General features: G+C 35.6%; 2 protein-coding genes across 3 annotated transcripts; both read right to left on the bottom strand.

Annotated features, from left to right (window-relative positions):
- Positions 1-7,556: 7,556 nt before the first annotated feature.
- ube2v2 (ubiquitin-conjugating enzyme E2 variant 2) lies at positions 7,557-14,276 on the bottom strand. The gene is made up of 4 exons (XM_058765802.1): positions 14,218-14,276; positions 11,969-12,117; positions 9,977-10,102; positions 7,557-8,148 (listed from the first exon to the last, which is right to left on the bottom strand). Exons 1-4 carry the CDS (start codon positions 14,231-14,233, stop codon positions 8,002-8,004), a joined length of 438 nt encoding a protein of 145 aa, XP_058621785.1. The 5' UTR covers positions 14,234-14,276; the 3' UTR covers positions 7,557-8,001.
- A 666-nt stretch (positions 14,277-14,942) lies between these two features.
- mcm4 (minichromosome maintenance complex component 4) lies at positions 14,943-23,794 on the bottom strand. 2 transcript variants are annotated; one of them, XM_058764851.1, is made up of 17 exons: positions 23,699-23,794; positions 22,729-22,789; positions 22,444-22,593; positions 22,187-22,350; positions 20,957-21,058; positions 20,753-20,848; positions 20,544-20,639; positions 19,964-20,102; positions 19,664-19,884; positions 19,351-19,471; positions 18,058-18,317; positions 17,577-17,942; positions 17,372-17,499; positions 16,026-16,233; positions 15,699-15,927; positions 15,312-15,445; positions 14,943-15,176 (listed from the first exon to the last, which is right to left on the bottom strand). In XM_058764851.1, the coding sequence occupies exons 2-17, from the start codon at positions 22,775-22,777 to the stop codon at positions 15,084-15,086; spliced, it is 2,556 nt and encodes an 851-aa protein (XP_058620834.1). In that variant the 5' UTR covers positions 22,778-22,789; positions 23,699-23,794; the 3' UTR covers positions 14,943-15,083. The 2 variants fall into 2 exon arrangements, with proteins under 2 accessions (XP_058620834.1, XP_058620835.1); XM_058764852.1 differs by lacking the exon at positions 23,699-23,794 and adding an exon at positions 23,563-23,661.
- Between the last annotated feature and the right edge of the window lie 465 nt (positions 23,795-24,259).

The following is a 24,259-nucleotide window of genomic DNA, read 5'->3' as shown; positions in this document are numbered from 1 at the left end:
CTGAAGTTAAGAAGGCTCTAGCCTCTTAAAGGAAGTGCAATGCATACAATGAAGCTCTAATGCTCAAGTCATGTAAAGGGATATAGTCTGTATCGGGGCTTCACAGGTTGGCAGGTTCATGTCCCTTATTCTCACTGCCTCCTCTTTCCTTCCCGGTATTGTCCTACATCCTGTGGACTACTTCTGCAGCCTGTGCCACAACAGCACCAACAGGGACCAACTGTCTTTACAGCCAGCCCGTCACCACAACATTTGTCCGCTAGCTCGACCTCTGCAGGTTTACGGCTGTTCCACTGGAGCCCGTGAAGAATGGCCTGTTATTGAGGCACCGGAAGTCCCATTCTGGACTCCAATGCGGTTGATTGGGAATCCCTTGGAACACAACAATCCTCCATCATTCAGGCGTAATATTTAAGTTTAATTTAACATTCCAATCATCAATTTTGCAAAAACTATTTTAATGGAACACAAGTTGCCAGAAGGTGCACTAGTTTTCTTGTTCAGGTCGACTACTGTCATGATGCAGCAAGAGTTTGAAGGGAATCTTATTGTGCAATATAGTTAAAAAGTTATAAGTCACCTGTAAATGAAAATTCTGGGTAACATTTTATTTTATGGTGTCCTGGTTAGACGTTACATACACTTATATACACAATAAATTGTGCATAATTACATGCAATTAACCCTCATCCTAACCGTAACCAAACAGTTAGTACAAGTACTTAATTAATATTACTTAATACTTAAATTGCATGTAGTTGCTTAATTACGTATAATCACACAGTAACAACGACACCGCAAAATAAAGATTAACCAAATTCTGTCATCATTTAATCTATTATAATTTTTTTTATCTATTCACTGAAAGAAATTGGTTTAGAAACAATTTTCACTTAGAAATTGCTAGTAAATTTCTAAATAATTCCAGAAATGACAAGTAACGTTACATCAAACATGAAATTTTGATGTAGAAAGACAAAAATAGATTTATTTGTAATAGTTTTCAGGTTTTCTTGTTTATTATTTACAACTTTAATAATTTCTTACAGTGTACAATAAAAGTCAATGTTGTTTGGTTCCCAACGTTCTTTAAAATGTCTGTTTGGAACAAAGGGAAGGTGATTAAATGATGACCAAATATTCATTTTTGGGTGAATTATCACTTTATAGTTAATTAAAATATTTAGTTAGTTAGCTGAATAAAAACATTCAAGTTTTTCAAAATATCTTGGGGTCCAATGTTGTTTGGTTCCCAATGTTCTTAAAAAGATCTACATTTGTGTTCCGCCACAACAAAGTCTGGAACAACATCAGAATGAGTACATTATTGCCAAATTTTCATTTTTGGTGAACTGTCCCTTTGAAGTTTGTTCAAATATTTAGTTACCTTGAATAAACTCTTGTTCAATGGTAGAGTCACATTATTCAAAAATATCCTGGGGTCTATAGTGCTTTTGGTTTCCCAGTGTTCAGCAAAATATCTTCTTTTGTGTTTCACTACAAGAAAGTCAGTCGTACAGGTTTGAAATGACATGATGGTGATTAAACGATGACAGAAAAAGTCCATTCAGGCTACGCACACTACATAGTTATCCTGATGACTTTTATGACTAGCGACAGCACTTTTCTGCAGTCTTGCTTTTGACAAAAGCACAGCACAACGTCATTTGATGGCTCAGTCTTGCTTTGAGTTTTATCAAAAGCATTTCGAATTGACTTGACGTGCCGGTCCATTTGTCTGTCACGCCTCACAAAAGACAAACTGCTGATATCTACACCAAAAATGTTTCATATACTAATAGCGAAGATTACCAAGAGATTTACGGACTCTCTTCGCTTTAAAAGGCCCTGTGTGTAAAATAAGGTCATACAAACTGTAAGTAGCCGAGCTTGATTCGACATACACAGCTCCAGAAAATATATGGCACCAGATTTGAGGTTTCAAAAGAGACGTTAACAGCAATTCTACTGGCGACAAGTGCTATTACTGATGGCACCAGCGCAGGAGACGGATTACAGCCTGCAGGGCCAGTGAGAGTGACGCTTTGCGGCCGTACATCTGGGATTGCGTTTAAGTCTCCTTAAACACAGTGCACAAGAAGCCAAAACTCTTTTAATTTAAGAGCAATTAAGTGGATCAGAGCCCCGTTCCCACCCCGTCCCACTTTCCTTGCTTCCCCTTCTCTCCCTCACTCCGTTTTCACCCTTGTTTTATTAGCTATTTCCTCTCTTCCAGCAGCAGCGTGAACGCTCACTTTTCCCTAAAAAAAAGAGCACACTTTCTAACACTTACATTACATAAACACACACAGACAAACACACTCACACACACACAGGAAGACCACCGGGATGAGGAGGGACCGAGGCTGGCCTCCCCAGCAGAACTGAAGACAGGGGGCTGAAGCGCTCTGAGCCGGCTGTGTTGCTCCATTTATGGGCGGTAATTAAAAACATCCAGCGGTAATTTAATAGCGCTCACAAGCCAGAGACACAAAGTCTGCTGGCTTTGCCCTCTGAATAAATAACTTGGAATGGGATCCGTATACAGCTTATTTGTTCTTCTCCTTTCTCCTCAGCATGAATATATATTTTCTTTGCCTTGTTGCATTTACTGACAAAGACAAACTTCAGGATGAAAAACTTTTGGGCAACACTTCATAATAACTAAGCATTAAGACATCATGCAATGTTAACAGACTAATTAATTCATATCAAGATGGTTTGAATTGTACAAATGCATAAAAAAATACAGAAGTATATTAATTTGGTATATATTTGTTATAAAAACACATTATATAATGCATATGTATATATATATATATATATATATATATATATATATATATATATATATATATAGTATATTTTTTTTACATTCGTTTCTTGTTCTTAAAGTGTGTGTGTGTGTGTGTGTGTGTGTGTGTGTATACATAAACACACTAAGAAAACAAACGTGTAAAAATATAAAATTAGCCTATATAATATACAATGCATTTTTTTTTATCTGCATTATATTTTTTATATGCATTATACACACACACATGCACACATACATTCTATCTATCTATCTGCTAAATATTTTGCACATTACTTAATGGACTTAACGAAAATTAATTAATTAATTATATAAAAATGTATTTGTATTGCACTTTTCACAATACATTGTCTCAAAGCAGATTCACAAAAATGTTTAATATATATATATATCCCAAACTATACAAACACATTATTTAATATTTTTAATCCATCAATTTTAACAATGCTACCAAGTTTAGACTGCACTGCTTTATTGTTCTTATATAAGCATCACGCCTGCAGCATCATATTGATTACGTTGTGATGTCACAGTCTTGATGTCATGGTTTACTTTGCAGCTCGGCAGAGCATTGAGTAAACACACATCAGACTGTCTCCAGCAGATATTTACAATTGCATCTCATCAGTCAGGAGTGAGAACAGGCGACAGGGGGAGATGAGAAAAACCACACATGATTTCAATCTGCCAGAGGTTCTCACACTCACAAAAGAGCAGTCATGCATATTAGCAAGTCTGAGCAAACTTTTGATACTGTACAAGTCCTCGGTTTGGCACTGAATAATGCTGTATAATAAATTTCATTAAGCTATTAAACCAGTATATAATGCTAAAAAGACATGTAGTTCAGATATGAATATGCATGAATATGGTCTAAGACCACACTGAAAAGCTAAATGTTAAGGTTTAATTTTTTAACACAAAAGTTGAGGTGTATTTTTAGATAGATAGGCTTTAACTAACAATCTGTTGAAATGTAATAATATAAAGCATTGTACAACATGCACTAAATTACATAAAAGTACCATTATATTCCCATGTTTTTAGACATGTACCATGACGGTAAAGTATAGTGTAAATACCATTGAAAGTATTCCAAAACCTTATCTTTTTTACATTTAAAAGCAATTCTGTGACACTAGCTTGCACCAATGTAAATTAAGTTATTCAGGCACATGACTTCTTGGTCACACTTGCCATGCAAGCTTAATGACACAGCAGTTCAGTTAACATCTGACAGACATAAGGTTCTTTCTTTAATAAGGGACTTTTCCTCTCTCAGTAGCGGTTAATTCAGGATGAAAGGTCCCCTTGGACAGAGACAAACCGCTTACAAGTGTCGAGGATAATGCTCCAATTATACACAGCCTGAGACACAAAGACACCATAACATGGCCAAGAGCGACTGCTCTGGTTCCCGCTCTGTCGTCGGCTTTCCCTTTGGCAAGGTCAATAAAGCATGTCTTTTTTAGAAACATAAAAATAATGCATTGCTGCAGCACTGGGCCACAGATGCAAAGTCATGGCAGTGCGCTCTAGTGAAAGCAGAAGGTACTGCAGGCACAGAAGCTCCTCGTGAATTTGATGTGAATGAATGAAACTCATGGCTGTGCATATAGCGCCTCCTTGTGACATGCTTAAAAAGTCAAAGCTCATGTTTGATCATTGTAATTCCTGCAGGGTTTTGCACTGAGCAAGGTTATGATGTGACAGTTTTTCTCAGCCTCGGTCTGCATGCAGGAACGGATCAAAGAACACAAACGCGTTTCGTTGATCTTTAAAGACAGATCAATAAAACTCGAGATTAAAATGCACCAGCAGCTTTCCCAAAACACACCACTCGCATCTGAAGAGAATTTAAGCGCAGAGAGAGAACGCTCAGACATTGCATTACTCTCTCTCTCTAGATGTTATTTTTTATCACTGAAACATCTAGAATAGCCTTCATTAGACATTCCTCATCAACCACAGCGGCACACAGCACAAAATATATCCTGAAGAATGTTGGTAACCAAACAGTTGACGGTAGCCATTGGCTGTTACCAACATTCTTCAAAATATGTCCTTTTGTGCTCAACAGAAGAAAGAAACTCATGCAGGTTTGGAACAACTTGAGGGAGAGTAAGAGATGACAGAATTTTCACTTGTGGGTGAACTATCCCTTTTAAGTCGCATTTAACCATTATGTTGTTTTGCAGTCATTTTGATCTTGAAAACATTTTCTTTTTCTCGAAAATGCTAGTTCATCTTATTAAAACTTACTGACTTTGCTCACACAGGGCACGTTTTTGTGATTTTTTTATTCCTAGTCAAAAATGACTGACCTACAAAAATTGCTTTAAGCAATCTTGGCTCTAACAAGACCCCTTAGTGGAAACAAAATCAATGTTTAATGGACAGGGAATATAAAACAGATGAGAGACCATGTTTCCACTGACAGACAGGTCTCTTCTGTCATATCCAATGATGGACCAAAGGCCTAAAACCATGAGGATGAGACAGCAGGACTTACGTAACGTGACGCATTTCCCAGTGAAACAGCAATATTCAACAAGAAAAATATGAAGGACTTGAATTTATCATACATCATAAAAAGTGTCTCTATATGAAAGGCGGTTAAAAATAAGAGGGCTTGCTGACATCAGATCAAAAGGTATTTATATTTTGTATAAAGATTTAAAAAAATAAAAATCTAAATGCACTCATGAATCGATCACAAAACAAAACAAAATATTTTGTTCACCAAAAAAAAAAAAATTATTTTATCATTCACTCACCCTCATGTTGTTCAAACCCATACAAATTTGTATACTCTTCAAAACACAAGTGAAGATATTTTTAATGAAACCTGAAAGGTTTCCGTCCCTCCAATGCCAGTCCAATACTTTTTTGCAAGATGCAGAAACAAGTCATAAAGGCATCATAAAATGAATCCATTTGATTTGAGCAGTTTATTCAAAGTCTTGTGAAGAGATAGGATCACTTTGTATGATGAACAGATTTAATTTAGGCTTTTTAATTTAGGGTTAACCACAGTCTAAAGGGTTTGGAATTACATGAGAGTAAATAATTTAACATTTATTTTTGGGTTAACTATCCCTTTAAGAAATAAAGAGGGTTCATTTTGTTGACTTAAAACAAGATATTTTCATTACACATAATCAGCCAGTCAACCTCAAATAGGTCCCAAATGTAGTTAGATGTACATTTAACTAAACACATACACTGCAAGAGATGTGCAAAAAATAAATAAATGCACCAAAAAAAATATACTATTTTTTTAAGGTAAATGGTTGCAAACAATTTATTTCATCTACATTTCAATTATATATATATATATAAAAAAATTCAATGAATCATTTTTTTTTTCAGTGTACACACTAGAATGGTTAGATAAGGTATAAAGTCATACTTCTGAGGGCACTGCTGCAACAACAAGCTAAATCTGGTGTAGTTGACATTGCTTTTTAATATGTGTTCCATAAATACTCCAAGCAGCTCTGCAAAAAATAACCAGAGTAAGAACCAAGTGTGTTCCACAATGTTTGTTTTATTATTCTGAACATAGCCCCGGTGTCACAAATTCAACTTAACTTGATTATATGTCTTTACAAAAAGAAAGGAAAAAAAAAAAATGAACAGGGAGGAGAAAAATAAATGTTTCTTAGATGCATTACAGGGTGATTCATCTGTGGCACTGAAAATGTCGAGACTGTAAGAAAACTGCCACTACATATATTAATTTGCACAATAACTGCCTATTAGTTTTCGCTAATGAAGACTTCAATAAAAAGGTCATAGCCAACTGAAGCATAAATGAAGTACAGCACAACAAACCCCCACCATTCACTGGAATTACAATTTAATTCAATGATTAACTTCGTTAGAGTACCTAAGGATTATAACAGTGGTTCTAATGTTATAATTACTGAAGTACTAGTTGGTGGCGTAATGAAAGCTACATAACAGCATGCCGTCGCAGTTACAGGTGGAGTCATAAAGCACTGTGGTTAAGCAAGGGCAAGTGTACAGCAAATCCTAACCATTGAAACAAACGGTGATTCCTACTGAAAACACCCTACCTCAAACTCACTTTCAAGCGATTTTCACAGTACAACAGTGTGGGAAATGTTCAAACGCATCAGATAAACTTATGTAATGAGCGATTTAAAATGTTACAGATCACAACACACACTTACGTTCAGTTGCACTGCAGTGATATGAGATCAATGTGAGCGTTTACTGGTAGGATCGATGTATAAAATTAATCTATCACTGTAAAAATAAGGCTGTGTCATTCAAACGATGCAAAACAGCGAGTCGGACGCACTCTGAATCCCGTCCCAGAATGGCAAGGGTTTGCTGTTTTATTCGTACAGTAACATCTCAGCATATTTCTGCGGCGTGTGATGGACTCGTATACAAACTGAGTCTGACAGCAGGTTGGAGAGTCATATTTTAATGTACCCGACAGATCCTTGCGCACGGTTGGATTTCAGAACAGAACAGAACAGAGCATCCGTTTACAACGCACTGAAACACACTGCGATCGTGTCAAATACAGACATTAAAAATCAAAACGAAACAAGAGAAAGTTCAGAACCGCTGCCACCCCTTTTGCGATACTACTAGTAGACTACAGGCACACTTTTAGGACCCTTAACGTTATTGTCAGTGAGGGCTTCAGATACACAGGAAAAAAAGTTCAGTTAACTTACAATTTACGCAGCTGCTTTTTACGTTTCTTTTTTTTTTCTCTTTTTTTTTTTTAAGCATGCCGTTGTATATGCATCCTAATTTTTTTTTAGTTTTGGTGTCCCATTACTTTAACTTAAAATGAACAGATCTGTATAAACCTCACCTAGCATGCCTTCTTTCTGTGTCTATGCTGACTTGATTCAGTTCATCATCATAAAGCTCGTGGTCGATGTAAATGTTACTGGAAGAGAGAGATTTGTGCACTCATAACTTTAAAACAGAATTGAACATGGTGCCACACAATAAAGACGTTTTCCTTTTTGTTTCTCAAGCTAAACTATTAGAAATGTCCAATCGTGCTCCCGCAGAGGAGACTGTTTGAGTGTGGAGTGAGCAATATTTGTTTTGTTTTTTCTTTTTCTGATGATTTACAAGACATTTCTAAGAGAGTAAGGTTTAAGACAGAGGGTCATAACAATCATTTACAATTAATTGCTGTACGTCTGTCCTTCCGGTGGTTGAGGAAGCTTCATATTCTCTTTGGACATCATAAGACGCCTTAGCTCTTGAAGAACGACTTTAATGCTATATGAGTTTTGCCATTTTGCTAGAACTGGTATGCTACGTGCATCCACCTGAAACAAAAGAAGAGACAGAAAGAAGGGGAGGGAGGGGACATGCGGAAATGAGTTACATGATTTAAGTTACAGCCGCACATGTCATTAAATACTGCAAGAGTCCATCTGAACTGCACTCACTAAATTAAAAGAAGAACGTACAGGATTTATTAAAGAAATGTTTTGGCGTTTACACAAGCTAAACTCTGTCAACAGCATGTGTGATATAATTTCAATTCATTCCTCAGTTATTAAAATCAAAGTGGGGAAAAAAAATGGTGGTTATAGTAACTCACAATAAAAATATACAGACTGTAAACTTATAATTTGGTGTTCCTGGTCAAAAATGGTCAGCCTTCTAAAAACTGATAGTAAATTGCTCATTATGCTTGATCATCACCAAATCTTGGATTTAGTCTTTTTTGTTAAACTGAGGTGCACGAGTGCAGATCGATGAGGCCTATAATCAATTAGTTCCAAAAAGAAATATAAAACCCGTGCTAACTGAAAGAAAACAAATTGATAAAAACATTTAATCTAATATTTGGTAATAATATAGCATGGCAAGAAAGTTACTCACTGTGTGAGCAAAGTCAGTCAATTTTAGTCCAATGCAATAACATTAACTAGCATTTTGGGGGGGGATTTAAACATTATACTTGTTACCAATATAATAATGAGTTTCCAACCAACATGTAATCAAAAGTTCATTTGGCTAGAAAAAAAAAAAAAAGTCCCACCCCTGCAAAAAAAAAAAAAAAAAAAAAAGACTAGCTCTGTTAACTCACAAAGGCAGTGTTTTACTGCAAGTGTGATTTTTGCATAAAAACTGAGGGATGAGTCAATACTATTTTCTGTGCTAAACAAATTATGCCACAAATGCTGTTGAAACAGCCAAACTCGAACCTGGAACTCGTCAATGAGATTTTCTTGTCGACAAAACATGCCAACTAGCTAAAAAGCACAAAAACTGTAAAAGCTTAAACTAGAAGTCAATTAAAGTGGGCGCAAATAAGATTCCACTTTGCAAAAACGTCCTGTGGTATCAGTATGACTGCTGTATAAAAATGTATCAAATAGACCTCAATTTCCAGATGACTGGGCTTCATAATCATTACTGTAAAGTTTAGGGTAAGATGTGTAATTTAATCTTGTGACAAAAAAACAAGAAACTGAATCTTTATTTGTGCACAGGGGTGACAATTTTCAGTCTGAACATGGGGTAAAGATGTGTCACTGCACCATATTTTTGAGAAGTCATATTACAAAAGCTGCCTTGTCATTTTAGTTGAAGGCAGACATCCTTACGTGTAATTAGCTGTATTACCTTTACTTGACTAAAGGTTAATTTGATATTAAATTTAAGACACAGCTTATCATATTTCCCCCTATTTGCTTCAACAAATTAGCTTGTAAAATGTCTAGGATTTAGTTAATCTTATACCTGTATACTTCTAAGCAAACAGCACAAAGAATTTGATTCTAAATCCAACAGACTATTTCGACCAACCACTAAGAAAAACAAGACACAAATGAGGATTCATCAATATAACAACCCTCTGTGGAGTAATAAAGCGTTTAATTCACTATGGCTTTTCTATTATGTATCCAGCTGAATCTCATTAGAGGTGTTTGAGATTCATTATTGCTTCTGCTTAGGCACAGTGAAAAACGTCCTTCCTCTGCAGTACTGATGTGACTCGAGTGCCTCTGTTCTGCATCGCTATGAAAAACTGCAATGTCACACATTTCTAACTGGTTGCAGCTAAATTCTCTCAAATACAGCTGAAGATACTCTGTTAAAATAACAATCAAAATAGTCATTTATAAAGATGATTCAACTTACCATCCCATTGGAATTATTTATTCCATTCATGCTAATTTTTGTTACAAATCTAACAGTCGGTGGTACTTCAGGATATTTAGGTCCGCACTCCACTTTCAGGCTGTATATCCTGTTTTCGTAATTAGTCTGAGAAATGAGGAAAAAGTCAAAGGTTAAAGCCAAAATGCCAAGTGGAACATGAAAGTGAGAAGATAGTGAAGACATCAATTCATCAAAGAGAACAGACCCACACATCTTTAAAAAAAAAAAAAAAAACGTCTGTTTTCATCCTTAGTATTCTATACGATAACAGCACACAATAATAGACTACAAATGGAAACAGTATCACACTTAACTGATAGTAAATTTGAGGCATTTTTAAGACCAAGTAAAGAAAATGTACAGAATAAATTGAAGGGAACAAAATGTGTCAATATTTTGTCAAAATGCAAACGTCTAGTGAGCACAAAATGAGAAACTTTAAAAATACAACTTCCAACAGAGCTCCACTACTTTTTAATTCATTTTAGAAACTAATAGCTTAAGGCTTGAATATCTCTGTTCCCAGCAACTAAAATATGGAAATAACCATGACTTCTACTGCACCTGCAAAAATGTGATATTCTTCCTCAGTAGCTCTCAGTATGTTGTTTGAGTACAAATATCTAAAGATTCTTAAATCAAAAAACATTGTCTCGAGAAGCAATATGACTTAAGATAAGAAGTCTTGTTTTCTGAAAAAGATAAAAATTAAGTGAGTTTGAATAAAACAAGAGCAAATATCTGCCAATGTACTCTTAAACTTAAAGTGAAAAGTTCTCATGCTCTTTTGACATTTGTTCATGTTTTAAACAAACTCAATTTTGTTCAATTTCTCAGAAAACAAGACTACGTATAATTATTTTGCACCTCAAGCAAATGTAATAAAATTTAAGGATATTTAGATATTTCTATTATATTTGTATTTTTGCAGCGCATGCAATTTAACCCCTTTTAAGGCCTTAATTTATGGAAGGGCAAATTAAGACGCATGACCTGCAGAAACCCTGTCATTTGTTCTCTAAAGGACGACATGCAAAAGAGAAAGTAATTCACCAATATTATCTATACACAATTATCTTGTGGTTGTCATTTCAGGCTAGCTGAAAATTTTGAATGCTAACAAAAAACTGAACCACTTCTATTTAACAAACTACTAGGTTAAACGCTCCCTGAAACACAAACAAACTAAAAGGCAGAATTATCTTACTTCGCCTGTAGAACAGCACTATTATTATGGAGATTCTCACTAGAGTTCAAAATAAGAAAGTTACTTACATTAAAAAGCAAGTAAATTTTAGGACCATTCATATTATTTGCATATTCGTACCAATTCAGAATTTTTTTGCACCCAAAATTTACTGCAGTGTGGGAAAAAAAAAAAAACTCATTCTCATCCTGCCTGGACACAATGAATTCTGTTTTATTACAAACAGCAATAATTAAATTTACAATAAAAGGGCTTAATTGTCATGAAAATGATTTCATTGCAAACGCTCATAAAAATAGGCTTCATTATCTTTATGCAAAATATAACTTCGATCATTTTGGGGGTGAAATATGATCTAGGTTTCATGGAAGGTTTCAGTTTACCCATTAAGCAAGTGAAACAAATCACAATATATCCTAAAGACCTTTGAGTGATTCATATTTCCAGACCAATAAAGAATCAGTTGCCAAATTGAACAAATACATAAATCACTGAAGGACGTTTCTGCTGCATTACTGCTTTCATAGCATGCATCTTTATCTTTAATCTACACCACCAGAAGTCATGTGTCATGCTGGATTGCATGAAGGCATGTTGTTTACTGGTGTCCAAGGCTTCCAGTCACACTATCAAAACAGCAGAAATGCAACAAAACAATCTTGATTTCTTAACACATCATTTGAAGAATGTGATACTTTCTTCAGATGAGTCATCAGTGTTGTCACTGAACTGCTACATTAAACATGATTAAACAGCAAACATACTCGTGCAGGTCCGATGATCATGCCCGTCCACCGTGTGAGAGTCATATCCTCGTCATCCTCCAGACCCCAGCTCACCGTCCCATCACCAACACCCTTCTGTCCTTCCTCAAGCTCTTCCAACAAACGAAAATTACGAGGGACTTTAACTCCTGCAAGAATCCAAAAACAATTCACGAACAACTTAAAACACTGTTTCTGTAAACCTTTGTTTGCAGTTGGTTAGTTTGACATGGAAATAATTTTAGATGAAGTATAACAATTTTCCAGACTCTTGTATAATTATTATACATGCAGTTTTTATGAGTTCGTATTAATCGAGTGCCTTCATGGAATATTTATACTCTTGAAAATTAATGTGTCACACACACCACAAAACTACATGGTGAAAAGCAAAAGGAATAAAAGTTGATTAAAAATGAATGGGAATCCAAAAATATACCTTATGCATTTATGATTCAATTTATATAAAACATTTTCATGGAGGTTATTCAAGATCATTCAGGGTTCCCACACCATTTGATCAATGCATTCACATTATTAAATATTTAAGAGCAGAGCTAGAAAAATGTATATTCGCTGTAGAAAGATTTGAGTTTTTATTCATTTCCATGACTCTTCCCTGGAAATCCCAATTTTATTTTCTAGTTTTTCCATGCCAATGTGAACTCTATAACAGAGCAATAAATAATAACAGAGCAAATGAACAGATTTAAACTGAAATTTAGTAATTCTTAATTCTAATCATTAATATCTAATTTCACAATGATCACAGAGTTTGTATATGATCATAAACATTTCATAGAGTTGCATATTTCATTTAATATGAAACCAACATGCATTTTGTTTTTTTGTGGATGTGCAAAACCTATTTGAGGTACAATTTAAATGCTTAATTTAAAAGTAATTTCATATGAAACCAACACGAGCTTCTCTTTTTTTTTTTTTTGGTGAATGTTAAAAACCTCTCATTAAAGGTACAATTTAAATGAGTAATTTAATTTAATTTACTCAACCAAGACAAAAATTATAATATAGGAACCTATAAGATTTAAACACAAAATCTGTGCAGTTTCAAATATGAAACGTTAGAACTTAGCGCATTTCAACACTGAGTATCCCCAGTGTTTTCATAGATACTCCAGTGTTGGAAAAGTGGAGGGACAAGATTCGCAAGTTCAGGTGAGCGTCTAAAGGAAAGACTGATCACTCATTGTCAATGATTCAGGAAATGACACCCATGTTGCTCTATCAGTGTTTCTCACTTCCTCAAAATCTCAAGACGAACACGACATGCACAAGTCTGAACAACTCAATATATTTCTGCTAAAAGCTTGGCTGATGCATCTGACCTTATGTAAACATTTAAGACAATATGTAAACACATACACTCCTAAATTTCATGTATCCGTTTCTAGATAAGCAAATGTCCAAATTAGCCTGTGCAAATGTAATGATCTGTGAGTTTATAAAAATGAGCTGTTCTTTACATATAAACAATTATTTGATTTGAACATGAGCTACATGATCTTACACTGCTGTAATTTGCATTAAACAATTATAAAGAATTCTTCAATTTTATAAGCTTCAACGGGTTTAAATGTCTGCTTGGGTGTATATGTATAAATCAACTCCTCATAAACTCTAAACGTCAGGTATTCTGTTATGAAATGGCTTTGCACTTAAATGAGTGTTGTTATGCACCTATATCTCTACATTACACAATCACAACGCACTTTGCCAAAGACTTATTATCTTTAAATAGTTTAAATGACTCTATGAGGAAGTAATAGCCTGCTCGGGTGCTATTAAGACAGACAAATAGCAGTTAAAGGCCCGTTTGTCATGCACTGGACGGAACCAGCAGCAGCACGCGCGTCAATGCTCCGCCTCGCCTCACATTTGCACCGATACACCCGCCCAACTGCAACATACAGCATTTTATCTATGCCTTACTACTATATAAGTGCATAATTATTTATGAAGCGTGTCTATAATATTGATTAGCTGATAATAAAAAATAAATATGATGTTATTTTTAAACTAAAGGTCTATCTGAGGGCCGTTAGCGCGATGCTAACACACACAGTTCAAACTGCACACGGATCTGTTAGGTGAAGTAAATTAAGGAGCTTGAGAACGGTAAACCTCTCGGATAATCTAGATCGGCTCGTGAGGCACGGGCTCAGTGCTCCTGTTGTTAAATTACGGCCGCGGAGGACCGTGAGGTTTGAGAAGATTGTGAGACAAACCTGAGGAGGCCGCCATCTTCTTCTGCCGAATCCAAAAGCGTACGAAAGCGTGACGTCGACTCGTCATGTGACTAATGCGCGTCATGACGCGCAGTAATGTAGGAAGCGAGGAAGGGGTGTGGCTCCACTGCAAAATTAGTACATAATTAATTTCACTTGAGCTTGACAATACAAGATTTATTTTTTTTATTTTTTACACAATATCACATTTAAGGACATTTGAGTTAAATTATATCATTCCACTAGTACACCTTGAGGATGTTAAAAATGTTTATATCTTTGTCCTCAATTCACTTTTTAGCCCTTTGTAATATACTTAAACAGGTAATTTATGGTACTATCCTTCAATAAATGACTTTTTAGTGAGAAAACAACATACATCAGAGAACATAAGCAATAAATTAGTTTTTTACTTAGTTTCTCAGTCTACATTCCTAAAATTACACATATTATATAAAAATGGTTTCCTCTCCTATTCTGTTAATATTGTTTCCACTGTATAAATATTCAATTTATAATAAATCAAAAGCTCTAGTTCCTGTGTGATAATATATTGTCATTGAGTGTTTTTAATATACATTTGTCCCACTTGGTTTTGTACTGTTGTTCTTGCACCTTGTTTAAGTGATTCTTTGAGGTTTTAACCAGAAGTGATTGATTCGGATCAGTGAATAGATGCTTTCCATATTTGATTATGTAAACAACAGCTATAAACCACCAAAGTCTTCTCTTGAACAACAAAATTCATTTATTGCAACCAGAAATTGTCCATACATGTCACTATTAACAATAATCGCTCTATAGAAACAGAGAATAGGATAAAGCAAGTAACGAAAGAGGAAGCAGCAGTCAGGCACAGCGAGCGTTCACAGAAGCCGAACAGTCTTTCCTGTGACGGTCAGGTAATCTTCATCAGCAAGTGCTCTGAGGGCCTCATCAAACATGTCCTTTGTGATGGCCTGACATAGGAGGAAAATATTTAAGTTAAGATTTTCCTTGGGCTTCAGGCTTGCGGTTTATGTAAATTCATAACATATATAGTTGGAGTGATTATGCATTATTAGCATTATTAACATAATTCAAGGAAAACATACCGCTTCTGACTGGCCACGAAGATCATCAAACAGCTGCTGGTACTTCATAGCTGGTGTTTTGCCCTTTGATTGGATGAGTTTCTTCAGAGCCTGAGCCACTTCCTCTTTACGCTTGCGTGCTGTAGCACTCATTCCTGTCCAGAAACAACCAATCAAAACCGTCAGACTCTTAATTTGCATACAACATCCACAGGAACTAGTTAACGCATAACAAAGGGATAAGCTGGGAAACTAATAATAAAAATATTTTATATACTTTATTAATTTAAAATACATACATTTTTATATGAATTGTTCTTTCATTGAGTCATAGCAGTGGTCTACACAAGCATTCATATCTTTACAGAAACAACCAATTAAAACCATAACACCAAATGACCACCCTACCTGTGGTGAGGATGGAGATATCCACGAATCCTGTCCTGGGATCAGTTGCAGACTGTTTCAGGGCTTCTCTGTGCAGTCTCTTGGCTTCCTCCACATCGATGGTCTCGACTTTGTTAGAGAAACGTACTTTAGCGTGAGCTTCAGCCAGTCTGATGAGAGACTCCAGCTGACGGGGGTACGCAGACACCATCCCTCTGCCGCTGCCGATCTTACGCATGTCTACATAGGCCTGCAAAGGTCAAAATTACAATTCATTTGATATTGTCAAGTCGTATTATATCTCATACTACACCACTACAGGTACATTGATCTGTATTGTTTATATACCTCAATAAGAGCCTGACTAGCTTCCTCATTGAGTCTGGGATGCACAGACGTGCGGGCGAAAGCGATGTAGTCTTTCAACATGGACATGTCCAGATACTCCTCTTCAATCTGCTCCTCACTCTGATAATACAGAGACACGAGGTGATGTGCGAGACGCCTGTCATAAGCTTCATCCTGAGGGTCCAGCATCAGGAAGATCAAATCAAACCTACGAACCAGAGATTTTATTAGTTTACTAATAATAGAGAAATGTTCAACCAAAAAGCTAAAATAAAGCATTTTAACATTTGGATTAGTCAGACTGTCCCCGACTAAGGATTTTCATAGTCGAATCGAAAATTTTTGAAACTTGTCAATAGTCGACTGATAGTCGAATCATATGTTTGGGAAGCGGGGCAAAATACATTACCAAGAGTCAAGACATTGGACAGTCATAAATACTGACGAAAACAAACAGGGAAAATAAAGTAAGTGCACGAAAGCATTATTACTGCTTAATTTGTACAGTCATGGTTAATGTTTTATAAGATATACAAGCTTGTCCGATTTTATTGCTCTTTAATGTGATACGTTATATGGTATTCTTGCATTTGTTAAGTAAAAAGCTGGTCTGTCTCTGAAGTATTGTACATACGCCTATGTGCTCCCATTTAAATCATGAAATATGCGTCGGAATATCATATGAACATTTTTCCTTGTTTCGTCATACCCGATTAATGATTGAAAACTGTGGCTAACATGTTTTAATAAAACATCTATGATGAATTGTTCATTAATAAATCACAACAACCCTGTGCTACAGGCATTGCCATTCATACAGGCTACAGCAGAAGTTAATTTACACAACTAATCGAAGCTACTGGTTTTCGAACGCGGACTGTGAAAAAGGCCTATTGTAGTCCGAGAGCGTATATGTGTGCAGGGGGCGTGGCTAAAGACGATGATTGCAGGGAGGGTGGGACGTTCGCTTTCAGTGCTATCAGGCTAAAGTTAGCATTTTCCAAGATCTCCTACTGCACCTTTAAAGTCTATGTTTTATTTTATTTCATTTTTTTTACTATATTAAGTTTACTAAATTAAATGAGACGTTTTGTTTTTGCAACTAGCTTGGCAAGTGTTTAATATTTATTTCAGTTAATATTTATTTTAATGTTTTCTCACGGTTTAAGTTAACTATAATAACCAAACTTTTGAAGAGTAGTGTAGCTCACTTTTTACAATCAACTGTAATCCTGATGATAAATCGTTCTCGTAAATAATTTCCGACTCAAAATTCTGTTTCTCTTAGAAATTCATCACATTATGGATGTTAAGCGTGTTGTAAATACTGTGTCATGTGTTCTTACCTGGACAGAAGTGTGTGAGGCAGCTGGATGTTTTCTATGGTGGTCTTCTTGGGGTTCCACTGAGACTCCACCGGATTGGCTGCGGCGAGGACGGAGGTCCGAGCATTAAGCTGGCAAATGATTCCAGCCTATGACACACAAAAACTGCATTAATGACCTGTCCTGACAATCAATCATCACTGTGATCGTTCACGCATCACCTCACCTTAGCAATAGAGAGCGTTTGCTGCTCCATGACCTCATGCAGCACAGACCGTGTGTTGTCGCTCATCTTATCGAACTCGTCAATGCAGCAGATGCCGTTGTCACTGAGCACAAGCGCTCCTGTCTGCAGAACCAGCTGTCGGGTTTCTGGGTCCTTCATCACGTACGCTGTGAGACCCACAGCGCTGGATCCTTTCCCGGACGTGTACTGACCGCGAGGAACCAGGTTATACACGTACTGGAGCAGCTGGGATTTACTGGTACCCGGATCACCGCAAAGCAGGATGTTGATCTCTGCACGAAAGTTTCCACGGCCCGTCTGAGTGAAGTCCTTACGGGTCCCGCCAAATAACTGCAGCAGGATGCCCTGGGGAACAAAAAAGCCTACTATTAACTCACATCCTGAGAAACATTGGAAATGCATCGCATCTGTTCTAAGGATAAACATGGGGCCGTCTTAAGCAGTACCAATTAAAACTCACTTTCTTGATGTCCTCGTGTTCATAGATGCTGGGCGCCAGCGCGGAGGACAAGCGTTCGTAGACGTCCGGTTTGGCCGCTAGCTCTTTGAGCGTGGCGACCCGTTCTTTGGTGAAGAGTTTCTGCTCACTGTCCTCGTCCAGTCCGTGAAGACGCTTCTCATCTGTCTTCCGGAAGTGGATGGCGTCGATGTGGGTCTTGTACACAGACTTCACCTGGCTCTGTCGTGGGTTCAGACGCATGGGGGCGGCTCTGTAAATGCCTGATGAGAACAACAAGACATGCTGGTTAGACTTTTCACAATACCAGTTATATTATAATACATAAAATAACTGTTTGAACTTCAATTAACATCAAAGCTTTTAAAACATTTAATTCAAAATTCTCTTGATAAAGTAACTAGATAAAAATACAAATAATAAGCTGTATCATGATATCTAAACAACCCTACCAACAAGTGCTACTACTTCTATTATTATTTATAATTATAGCATATAACACTGTTTATATAAGATATATAACTATTATTAGAAATGTAATATTCTATGAATAAACAATAATAATGAAAGTGGAATAGAATATTTTATAACATTATAAAATAACAGTAACAGCACAAATAGAATATTGCTAACATTATGCATTACTTATAAATGATATATGTAACTGCATACAAAAAATATTATTCTATTAATATATAATGTTACAATATTATAAGAACTGTTGAAAAATTTAAAGACTATAAAATAGCGATAAACAATATTCCATAACATTATTTGTTAATTATAAAAATATACTGTGCAAAATGTAAAAAATAATAAAAAGATATAAGAGTTGTATAATATTATATTATTAATGTTCATAACCTACAAATAAATACTATTAATAAAAATCTAAAACATTAAGTAACACTACAACATTTAAGATAAAATATTAACAATAATAACAACAAACATTATTTAAAATAATGCAAAATCAATAGATATTATCATATTCTATAATTTCTAAAAGAAAAACACAAATGTTATGAAATCTGAACATTCATTTTTTAAGTTGATGTAATAAACTTATCAGATAGGAATTACTCTACAGAAAAGTACTCTTTATTAAAAGAATTCAAGTACAATAATATCAAATCACTCTAAAATTTAATGTTTCTGAAAGTCTAGCTGTTAAACTATTCATGCTCCATAACTTTGAGGAAGCTGCAATATAGGCATTGCTCATAAAGTAAAGAAAAAGGAAGGACCAAATTAGCTATTATAAAACCACAGAGCGTCAATGACAACAGGTCGTACCAGTGATGTTTACTCTGTCTCCAGGTTGCACTTTGTCAACCAGGTCATTGTGTGCATAGACGATTGTGGTGTGTGGCGTCTGACCCGCAGGCATATCCTCTGGAGATTCCTGCAGTTTTATCTGTCAGGACAAAATGCATGGAAATGAAAAAGAAAACCTCACTTTTTGTTAGGGTAAAAAGCACTAGTAAACACATGCAATCAAACAAAACATCTTTACTTACAAAAATGATAATGCACATTTAAAAATAAAAATAAATATAAGAAAGAACATATTAAAAAATAACAAATATAACCAAAAAAAAAATCCCACCATTTGTTTGTCAGAGAAGATGGAGCGGTTATGCACCAGCGCCATGCTGTGGGTGGTGTTGCAGTTGCGGCAGACGGCAGGTTCAGCGATGCGGCCGCGGTCCACCTCCACACGCGTGTTAAACGCACACACCTGACAGCGGAAGAACGCCTCCTGCATCTCAGGAATCAGCTGAGAGGTGCGGATCACCATCCCACTGATAGTGATGAGCTGGTCAATATCTGAAAGAGACAAGAGATGATGATGTGACGGACATTTATCAATAAACAGGATGCGATCATGACGCACTGGGTCTCTTACCTTCAGGGTTGAGCGCACGCATGTTTCTGGTTTTCACGGCGCTGTAGGGACGCACTTGAATCTGATGCTCCAATATGGAGTCTGGGAAACGATCGAAGAAGAGCTCATTGACGGCCATATCGAAAGTGGGGATGACTTCCTGTGAGGAGAAGAGTGAAAGACTTTCAATAACAGCTCATAGTGACAATACAATAAAAGTTTTTTAATGTTTTTGAAAGAAAGCTCACCGAGGCTGCATTTATTTGATTAAATAAAAACACAGTAAAATATTATCACAATTTAAAATAAACTTTTTATTTGAATGTTAAAATGTACTTTATTCCTGTAATGCATGCTGAATTTTTTAGCATCATTATTCCAGTCTTCAGTGTCACATGATCCTTCAGAAATCGTTCTTATATACTGATTTGATGCTCAATGTTGAAAACTTTTTAGATGAATATTTGAATTTTACATTTTTTGTAACATTATAAACGTCTTTTTATACTATACTGAATAAAAGTATTAATTATTAAATACAAAAATAACTTGCTGACCCCAATCTTTATGGGTAGGGACTTCTTGATGTGATCACTCTCACCTGCGGATAACAGATCAGCTGACGGTAGAGATCAGCATCAAATGTCTGAATATGACTGCAGTTCACATTCAGTACCGGCTCTCCAACAACACTGATCTGAAACACACAAAGCAGCAATATTATTACACAAAAACTATATTAAGGATTCAGCATGACTAAACATGTGCAATCATTATTTATGCTTTTCTAGTCAGTACGGCACTTCTCACCTCATCCAGTTTCTGCATATAAAGAGGCTCATTCAGGTCCAGACCAGCGTTCTCATCCTCTCTGGAGTTGGGGTCTGTGAATTGCTGAAGGAAACGCTGCAAAAAAAAAAAAAAACAGATTTTCAAACAAATGATCATTTTGTCATGGAAGACAAGCTTTTTGCCAGTCAGCTGTGGATGAGTGTACACAGACTACAGTCACACCTGAAACTTCTCCTTGCAGGTTCCCACATTGACATCAGTCCCCCAGATCACCAGTCTCTGTCCTGCACCCTGCTCGCTGCCGGCCACTGCATCTCCAGACGGCTGAAAGTGAAAATATTGTATTCATTTTTATTATTAATAAATTATTTATTCAATGTACTATTTATTAATTAATAACCTAAAAATTCTGCCATATTTTTTAATATACTGAAGTTGCTTAAATCTTTTTCATTTTAATATTATTTTAATTTTTAGTCATTTTATGTTATATTACTATTTAGGTATAATTTATTTCTGTTTTAGTTTGTTTTCAATTTATATGAAATGGCTTTTATTTTTATATTTCCAGCTTTCATTTAATTTAGTTAAATTTTTAGTCATTTTATCTTTTTGTTGTTGTTTTTTAATATATAACCATTTAGGTTTCATTTATTTTCATTTCAGTTTTAGTTTATTTTTATTTACAGCTTATAAATTTAGTGCAACTTATTTCAGTTAGTTGCTAAGGAGACATTTCTGATTTTCCTTAAGGGTTTTTAGGTAATATTTATATTTTCAGATTTACTTCGATTAAAGTTACTTCAATTAAAGCTAACGATAATATGGATTTCTGTATTTTCTGACTTGAAGTATGACCCAGTACAATAGTGTAATCTAGTGCTGTCAAACGATTAATCGCATCCAAAATAAAAGTTTTTGTTTACATAATGTGCCCGTGTACTGTGTATATTTATGATGTCTATATAACTACACATACATGTATATATTTAAGAAAAATATGTTGTTTATATACTAAATATATCTATCTTTAATATAAATTAACAAATACATGTAAATATTTTCAAAATATATACTGTATGTGTGTGTATTTATATTTAAATAAATATACACAGTACACACATTATGTAAACAAAAATCGTTTGACAGCACTAGTAATTGCATATTACTTCACTGATTTTTTAAATCATTTAAATGACTTTTGAATATTATTGTTATTATAATAATTTTACATTATAATTTTGCCATTTAGCTGATCACACGCCCGATGCTCATGAACAAGCCACAAAAATAAGTTCATACTCAAAACAGAGTAAAATATTAACAAAAAGAAATAACTGATTATGCTGTGTTAAATGTAATAAATCACTTTCATTAAAAACACACCAGCAAGTCAAAATGCAAAGATTAAACTCTTTGTTTTTTCAAAATGAAACGGCAACATTCACTCACCGGCTCTGAATGCATGTCGACCTGTGGAGCTTTCCGGACAGATCCCAGGTCAGCCCGCTGACGTGCCGGGGTCCCGCGTATGCCGCTGCGGGGCGTTCCTTCCACCCTGGAGCTGGGAGTGCCGTACATCAGCGGAGAACTCGCGTCAATCTCGCTCTGCAGGACTGAAGGAAACACATCTTGATGTTTTTCTAATTCAAATTAGCTGCATAAATAATTTGATTCAGTGCAAGAAAGATGTTGAATACGAGCCGCACCAGAGCGCGGGGCCACAGGGCTGGAGAACAGCGACACGTCCTGAGCGGATGTGTCCATGGCTGGAGACGTGGGCATGGGCTGAAGCTCTGCGGATGTGTCATGAGCCCTCGACCGCTGTGATGGAGGGGAGAGAGGATCCTCGCTCGCAGCTGCAAACACACACAAAAAACGTTCACATGCAGCAACTGTCAAAAACAAACCTGTCTGGAACGGATTAGAAAAAAAAACAAAAAAACAAGCATGCTTGCCAGCATGCGTGTGCATTCAAAGTCAATGTAACTCACGGGTCGGAGGGTCTCTCTTACGGCTCTGGGATGATGATGGTGAAGACATCTTGACTCAAAACTGAAAGGTTAAATCTCAAAATTAGTGAACTAGAACCAAAATTCATTAAAACGATTTCTAAATCATGTAACTCATATTACAAAACAATAAATATTATTTACTACATGAATAAATTACATTTATACGAAGTTTATAATTATATGATTAAATTACAAAATATATTAAATATAAAAGAATTTAATTTTTAATGTGCACTTTAAATGTAAATTCAAATAGTTGCAGCAAATAGTTTGTTTCATACACAAACTATTTCAGCATATATGAAACTTAATACCTCATTTATCACGTTAATGACTTGCGGCTTAAGTTGTTATAAACCATAATAAAAATAAATGTTATGCAAATATTATAACTGTTATACTATAAAAGTTATTGTTATATTATGGCAGCAGGCCTAATGAGTTTCTCCAGAATAAAAAAAATACAATAAAAATATCACGGTCTTCATCACAACACTGCAAAACGGCAATGAGTCACAAAACACTTGTCAGTAAACATATCCAGTTAAACACAACATTAAGAAAGAAAGAAAACAAGTTTAGTTTGGCAAAGCAAGTTGAAGACTTGTATGAGATGCATACAATAACTCTCTGTACACATACCAAAACTTCTTAATAATTAAACTAAATCAGTAAATCTACGTAGCACATATATTTTGTAAACACAGTTTTAAGGATGTACAGTAACTCTGAGTTGCTACATTTATACTGGAACAGTGAAAGAAACTAGCAGCACGCTGCATCAGCCACAACAATGACATAACACTCTTTTACCTAGAATACAGAATAACTATTATTTTCAACTACAACGCACTATGTTAAGGTCCAATTGACCAAGAACTGTTTTTAGGTTATCGTGATTACATTTCCTGTCAAACACGATAAGTTTATAGAGATATATTACACTTACCGTTCGCACTGCTTCCCTTCTGATGTGAACGGTGGCGCGAAACTGTCTGTGACGTAAATTTCGCGGGGAAATTTTGACCAACCAACAATACGCTCCTCACTATCAGTCGAGAGGGGGAGAAGTGAGACACATGTGTGTGCTTAAATCATATATAACTCGTTATTTCTTAGATTACACAATTAAATTGCAATTACTTATGTTTAAAATTACAATAAACTCTTTTCCAAATGTTTTTAATGGCAGACTGACAATTATAGGATGAGCGACATAAACGAATCCCATCAGCTGTTTGGTATCGCCCGACGTTTTCGCGGGAAAGAACATCAACGCAGAATAAACAGAGTTGATTCCTCTGATATCCACTAGATGTCCATGTGGACAAGATGAAGTGCCTGCATTTAGAAAAACAACTGTGCCATCTCAGAAAATGATGAATGACATTTTGGCCCCATTAATGAAGATTATTTATCAATGCAAGCATAAGGCAGGAAAATAAAACTAATTTTAATTTGTATTGCTTATATATCTGCAAAATGATTTAAAACTTTTCAAATTAAATGT

The sequence above is a fragment of the Onychostoma macrolepis genome, chromosome 24 (assembly GCF_012432095.1).
Source record: "Onychostoma macrolepis isolate SWU-2019 chromosome 24, ASM1243209v1, whole genome shotgun sequence".
NCBI classification, from domain to species: Eukaryota; Metazoa; Chordata; class Actinopteri; order Cypriniformes; family Cyprinidae; genus Onychostoma; species Onychostoma macrolepis.
The sequence above is the reverse complement of the archived record's forward strand: the minus strand, read 5'-3'. Positions and strand labels throughout refer to the sequence as shown.